Genomic DNA, 6,122 nt, shown 5'->3' with positions numbered 1-6,122 from the left:
GGTGCGGTACCGGGTGTAAGGCCTGGGCGTGGGTCTCGGTGCCTGTTTGCTTGGACACTGTCGTGCTGCCATGGTAACAATGAATGATCTGGTTGACGTTTTCACGATCAGTGATCCCTTTCTCATGCACCCGTCACCTGTCTGTACCCAATGAGGGGCTGGTGCAGGTGTCGGGGAAATGAGACTGCCCGATGGTTTATGGCTGGCTTATGTACAGCTAAACCAGGCCTCTATGCTGCAGATGTGCCCAACCCTGAGGAGACCTGGGAGTTGTCAGCAGACAACAGCTCCTCAGGCTGGTGCCCCAGACGAGGCCCTTCCCCAGGAGCAGGTAAGGGGCGCTGGCTCGACCCTTTCCCACAGCAGGAGGCACCGTCCCTCAGTGGAGAAATCTCTGCCGCAAAATTTTAGTGGGGCCAGGGCTCCAACAGATCAGCGGTTCTTGTTCTCCGGTGCCCTTGGGAGCATTTCACATGGCCTGGAGAAGATGGACCTTATATTTCCTTTTCCCCTCCCTTAACATGTGAATGCTGACACAGCCCCTACATCCCTCCAGCTTCTTTCCCAGGGAGTGATGTCCCTGCAGGCTCTGACGTGGTGTGATCACCACCTGACACTGGGACACAGTTATTGGGGCTCATCTCCGGGCTCATCTCCAGCCTCATGCCTGTGGAGGTCTGTTAGCTGTGTGACTTTGAGACTTCCTTCTGCCCCTTCTTTCTCACACTGAAGCCTCCACCTTGCTTACTCCAAGGCCAGACAAGGAGGTGAGCAGGGCTTCCCCCATGCCAGCAGCACCAGGACTAGCCTGTGCACTCTCTTCCCCACCCGCAGGTGCTGGGACCCTGAGCAGAGTGGCGCAGCAGCTTCCTGAGGAGGGGCCTGGAAACCTGGAACTGCAGAGGACTTCCCCAGGGAGACCGGAGGAGAGGAGCTCCCGGACACCTGAGCCGGGCCAAGTGCAGAGGGGGCAGGGCAGGCCTCCAGAGCAGGAGGAGAGCTGGGAGGTGAGCAGGGCACCCGGTTGAGTCGTGGGTGGGAGAAGACCTGGGGCAGAGCCCAGGAGGTGCCAGGGTTGCAGTAAGGAATCTGTGGAGTGGAGAGTCCTGAAGAGAGACAAGCCTGTGGTGATGGAGCTGCAAACACACCAAGCTGCATTAGGAGGGTCTTCCTCCCAAGTGCAGGGAGCCAGGGGTGCTGGCATGGGAAGGCCTGGTCAGGGTGCGTGGAGCTGGGGCTCCTGCCTCTAAAAGTGGTGCCCAGGCTGCATCCAGGGGCTGAGCAAACGGAACGGTTTTATCCCAGCTCAGCACGACACCTGAGCTCCTGTGTCCACAGCTGCATCCACAGCACAGGTCAGCTGAATCCTGGGGAATTTTGCACCCCTACGTGCCCTGTCTCAGCCTGCGACTAGTTGTAGCACTGAGTGATCCCAGCCAGGGCTGTGGGGGCTGGAGGCAGGTGGGACGGGAGACACTGATGGTGTAATGCTTGGTACTGCAGCTCCCGGAGGTGTTTGAGGATGTGGCCGTGTATTTCTCACGGAAGGAGTGGGAGCTGCTGGAAGATGAAGACAAGGTGCTTTACCGGGATCAGATGCTGAAGAATTACCAAGCCCTCGTTTCCCTGGGTAAGGTTCTGGTTCTTGCTTCTTCTGTACGAGCTCTGAAGTTTATTGCCTTCTCCCTGTGTTTCAGCAGTCTTGTCCTCATGCAGTTTTTGGGCTGGGGTTTTAATTTCCCTTCCTCCCCACTGCTCTGCCAGTGATCATGCCTGTCTCACATTTCATAGTGATTAATCCTACTTCATTTCATCCAGGCACCTTCACTTGAGTCTTCCCCACTGTTGTAACTCCTGGTGCTTCCATATGCATCTGTTTCTGGGCATCATGATCTCTCTTTGCCCTCTCAGCGTGTTCATACCGACTCCAACTCCTTGCACATAAGTGCACTAAGAGCTGTTTCCAGGGAATGGTTCTCATTTCCTCCCTCTCTTGCCTAGCGTTTCCTGTCCAAACACATTCATCAATCCAGTGTGCTCCGTTCTGTGATGCCTAAATTCCCTTTCTCCTCCTTTGGTTATGACCGAGAAGAAGCTAACAGAAGTCTTATCCACCTCTGGTGCTACAACACATGGATGATGCATTTCTACATGTCCGTCTCTTGGGACATATGTACAGGTGATGGACCCTAGGTATTTCTGTCATGGGGTCACTAAAAGCTTCTGTCGACCATCCTTCCTAACATCTTCATCTCCATAGACCAGAGACTTTGGCTTTGCTGTATTTATGTTAAGACCTGTGCCCTCAAGCTCGCTCTGCCAGTCTCAAATTTTTTCTTCCTCTCCTCCTCAAATCCCTCTGCAGATCACAAGCCCATCATGGTGAGAAGAAGAAGTGGGCTATGTGCAGGGCGTAGTGCAAACCAGTCTTCATTTCCAGAGGGTGTCTAATACAGGGCCTTTTTTTGGCGTGTGTGTAGTGTCCAGGTACTTTACTTTTGACTAGGCCAGTTTTCTTTTGTGATACTTTCTTTCCCCTCCATTTCCCCCAGAGGATTTCCATAAGGAAGTGATCGAATGATTTCTCTAGCTCCACAAAGACCTTCTAGACTTTTTCTACATCATAGGCTTTCTCATGCTGTGCCACGTGTGTCTTTCTGCCTTCTTTTGTCCAGATCCAACTTTGTGTTCCCGGCAAACCCTGTAGTATTTGACTTCCTGGCAAACCTGTGCACTCATCTCCCTGCTGGGCTGATCCTTTCATTGGAGGGCACGACTGCTCAGTTGTTGCTACAGTTGTTATAAAATGATCCCTTCCCGTGACCTTGTGATGCTGAATTACCCTCTCTCCCATAAAAAAGTCTCATTGTCAGCCACCTGTCACAGATTCTTTTCACTGCCACCAGTCCTCACTTGAAATCTTTCCTGAGAAGTAACTTCTTTCCACTCCCTTGCCTGGAATACCACCAATCAGATTAATGTTTTCCATCCGTAAGTGTGTCCAATGTCTCTTCATTTTGGTACTTTGAAAACAGCAAATGCTTTATCTTTCTGCTCCCTAGTGCATCACAGATCATTGCGTCACCACAACTGTCCATCATGAGTCCGTCAGTATAATGCCCTTTCTATACCAGGAGTGGTTGGTGCTTTGTTTCCTGTGACCATCCCACCACTGCCTGGGTGACCAGAAGCATCATCTAATGAAGGCTTCTTTCTGCAGCACCTTCTCTTCCATCCTAAATGCCCTTCTTCCCTTGTCCAACAAGCTGTAGTAGAAACCGTGAGTTCATTGCATCCATTCCCCCACCGCGGTGGGTTATTCTGCATCCAGTACCGAGTCACGAGCCGCCTGTAACTACCACCCTAAACAGGTTATGGAGGTCCCCCACCTGACTTAATCTGCCGCATCCAGCGAGGAGAGGTGGAGCTGTGGGTCTGTGATGATGAGAATGGTGGAGATACCTCAAGGTTGGAGGACCTGCTGCCAGGTGAGTGTGGCTGTGCCCTCCCCTGACTCCCGTCTCGGAAATGCTCCATGCCCAGCATGCCAGGGGCACCTGGAAACTGCAGACCTGCTCTGTGCTGCCATTCCCGGATGCTGACCTCAAATACAGTACATAATGCTGCAATGTTTTAAGGCAGGTGTTGTTCCCCGTCTCTGAAATTCACTGATGCGAAGACAAGCAATGTTCTCTGCTAGGGGACAATCAAGTTTCCTGTCTTCCTTTTTTTTTTAATGTTTAGATGTGGTTTCCCTGGGATGCCATGATCTTAATATCCCGTGTTCACTCAGTAATGCAGGAACTCATTTCCCAAGGTAGTCCTATCTCTCCCACCCTCTCCCAGCCCATGATGGGATTGGTAGTCCCCCATGGACATCAGCCTGGTATGCAGAGGCTCTGTAGTCGTTACTTGTAGACACAGAGGAAATTGAGGTTCTTGCTGGCTCCTCCTCCTCATGTTGACCTGATACCCAGGAAGTGTTTCATCATGGTCTCAGGCTGCATTAAATGGCTCCATGGCATGGGTGGGATTGAGTGTTGTGTGGGGAAGTGAATCCCCTGTGGTTTGCACAAGAATCACCCCTTTACTGTTTCATCTCTGTGGCCCTGAGTGTCACAAAACCTGAGACTCAGCACCAGAGTCCAGGTTGAGGTTTATGCCATGGCCTTAGGCCTGTTGCAGGCTCCTGTGACATGCTGACCACCTCGGACCCACCAGCAGTACAAAGCACCATGGGTTCATTTCCTGCGCTGACCTTGCCCTGGAAGCAGGCAGGAAGCACACTCCTCTCAGAAGAGAGAGCCACAGCTTTAAGTCCTCTTCCTCCACGGCCTTGTAGAGCATGAAGCCTTTCAGGCACTGTCCTAATGCACGTGTCCCACGTGTGCTTTTCTCAGCAGGGCCTGAGGTGATGGGGCCGAGACCTGGGCCATGAACTCTGAGAGTCTTGTTTTCAACTCCAGCAAGTAGGGCACATTGGCCTGGCACAGAGACTTGCCCCTGCTTCGTGCCAAGCACTTGGGGTTTGACAGGAAGACTTTGATTTCTTGAGGGAACACAAGTGCCAAGGTCCAGGCCTGATCTGAGGCCCTTCCCAGTAGAAGGAATAGCAGTGCTTGCCCCTGGCCGCAGGGTAGGGACCAATCTGGGGTTTCTCTTCCCCACACAGGAGGTGCCTGGCTGCTGCACAGAGCTGAGAAGCAGCCTCCTGCGGAAGGGCCTGCAGACCTGGAGCCAGCATGGACTTCCCCAGGGAGTTTGGGCGAGATGGGCACCCCGAGACCTGAGAAGATGAGGCATACTGGCAAGAAGCCCCATGTATGTGCCAAGTGTGGGAAGAGCTTCACCTGGTCCTCACACCTGATCCGGCACCACTTCACGCACACAGGGGAGAAGCCACATCGGTGCTCAGAGTGTGGGAAGAGATTCACCCGCTCCTCTGACCTGGCTCGGCACCAGCGCACCCACGTGGAAGAGAAGGCATATCCGTGCTTGGAGTGTGGGAAGAGATTTCCTCAATCTTCCCATCTAGGCAAACCCCAGCTTTTCCGCACAGGGGAGAAGGCATATCGGTGCTCAGAATATGCAAAGAGCTTCATTTGTTCCTCTGACCAGGCCCAACACCAATGCATCCACACAGGGGAGAAGCCGCATCAGTGCTCAGAGTGTGGGAAGAGCTTCACCCGCTCCTCCAACCTGTTCCGGCACCAGGTGATCCACACAGGGGAGAAGCCACATTGGTGCTCTGTGTGTGGAAAGAGCTTCACCCAGTCCTCCCACCTGATCCGGCACCAGTTAATCCACAGATGGGAGAAGCCAGGGTGGTGTTTCGAGTGTGGGGAGAGCTTCCTTTCCGCCTCTGACCTGGCCCGACACAAGCGCATCCACACAGGGGAGAAGCCACATCAGTGCTCCGAGTGTGGGAAGAGCTTCACCTACTCCTCCAGCCTGGTTCAGCACCAGATGATCCACACAGGGGAGAAGCCACATCGGTGCTCAGAGTGTGGAAAGAGCTTCAACCGCTCCTCCAACCTAGTCCAGCACAAGATGATCCACACAGGGGAGAAGCCACATCGGTGCTTAGAGTGTGGGAAGAGCTTCACCCGCTCCTCTCACCTGACCCAGCATTGGTTCATCCACACCCGGAAGCATCCATAGTTTTGGGGCAATGCAGGAAAGTGTTTGGGTATGCCCACCTGCTCAATGCCCACCAGTGGCTGCCTTGAGCCAAGCAGCCTCGTGCTGGTGGACTGCAGCAAGAGTTCACCCAGCCTTTGACCCTTCTATGGACCTGCAGACCCCACAGGAGCCAGAGGCTGGCCCCAAGATTTGGTGATGGAAGGGGCTAAGAGGAAATACCTGATGATCCACACAGGGGAGAAGCCATATCGGTGCTTACAGTGTGGGAAGAGCTTCACCTGCTCGTCACACCTGGTCCAGCACCAGATGATCCACACAGGGGAGAAGCCACATCAGTGCTCCGAGTGTGGGAAGAGCTTCACCCGCTCCTCCCACCTGGTTCACCACCAGATGATCCACACAGGGGAGAAGCCACATCAGTGCTCAGAGTGTGGGAAGAGCTTCATCCAGTCCTCCCACCTGACCCAGCATCGGTTAAT

The 6,122-nt window shown here is 53.6% G+C and overlaps 2 protein-coding genes across 2 annotated transcripts; both read left to right on the top strand.

The window, feature by feature from the left end:
• Positions 1–89: 89 nt before the first annotated feature.
• Positions 90–1,767, top strand: LOC112548937. Its single transcript, XM_025195746.1, has 3 exons — positions 90–331; positions 835–1,007; positions 1,504–1,767. The coding sequence occupies exons 1-3, from the start codon at positions 151–153 to the stop codon at positions 1,765–1,767; spliced, it is 618 nt and encodes a 205-aa protein (XP_025051531.1). The 5' UTR covers positions 90–150.
• Positions 1,768–3,305: 1,538 nt separating this feature from the next.
• On the top strand, positions 3,306–5,862 carry LOC102379822 (zinc finger protein 629-like). The gene is made up of 2 exons (XM_025195745.1): positions 3,306–3,488; positions 4,673–5,862. The coding sequence occupies exon 2, from the start codon at positions 4,771–4,773 to the stop codon at positions 5,659–5,661; it is 891 nt and encodes a 296-aa protein (XP_025051530.1). The 5' UTR covers positions 3,306–3,488; positions 4,673–4,770; the 3' UTR covers positions 5,662–5,862.
• Positions 5,863–6,122: the final 260 nt, after the last annotated feature.

Source organism: Alligator sinensis, unplaced genomic scaffold (genome assembly GCF_000455745.1).
Source record: "Alligator sinensis unplaced genomic scaffold, ASM45574v1 scaffold2580_1, whole genome shotgun sequence".
NCBI classification, from domain to species: domain Eukaryota; kingdom Metazoa; phylum Chordata; order Crocodylia; family Alligatoridae; genus Alligator; species Alligator sinensis.
The sequence above is the reverse complement of the archived record's forward strand: the minus strand, read 5'-3'. Positions and strand labels throughout refer to the sequence as shown.

Excerpts from the sequence above, each read along its gene's own strand:
- LOC102379822 (XM_025195745.1), top strand. The coding sequence starts at position 4,771 with ATGGGCACCCCGAGACCTGAGAAGATGAGGCATACTGGCAAGAAGCCC.
- LOC112548937 (XM_025195746.1), top strand. The coding sequence starts at position 151 with ATGAGGGGCTGGTGCAGGTGTCGGGGAAATGAGACTGCCCGATGGTTT. Across the intron at positions 332-834 it reads AGGCCCTTCCCCAGGAGCAG|GTGCTGGGACCCTGAGCAGA; the intron begins GTAAGGGGCGCT and ends CCCCACCCGCAG. Across the intron at positions 1,008-1,503 it reads AGCAGGAGGAGAGCTGGGAG|CTCCCGGAGGTGTTTGAGGA; the intron begins GTGAGCAGGGCA and ends TTGGTACTGCAG.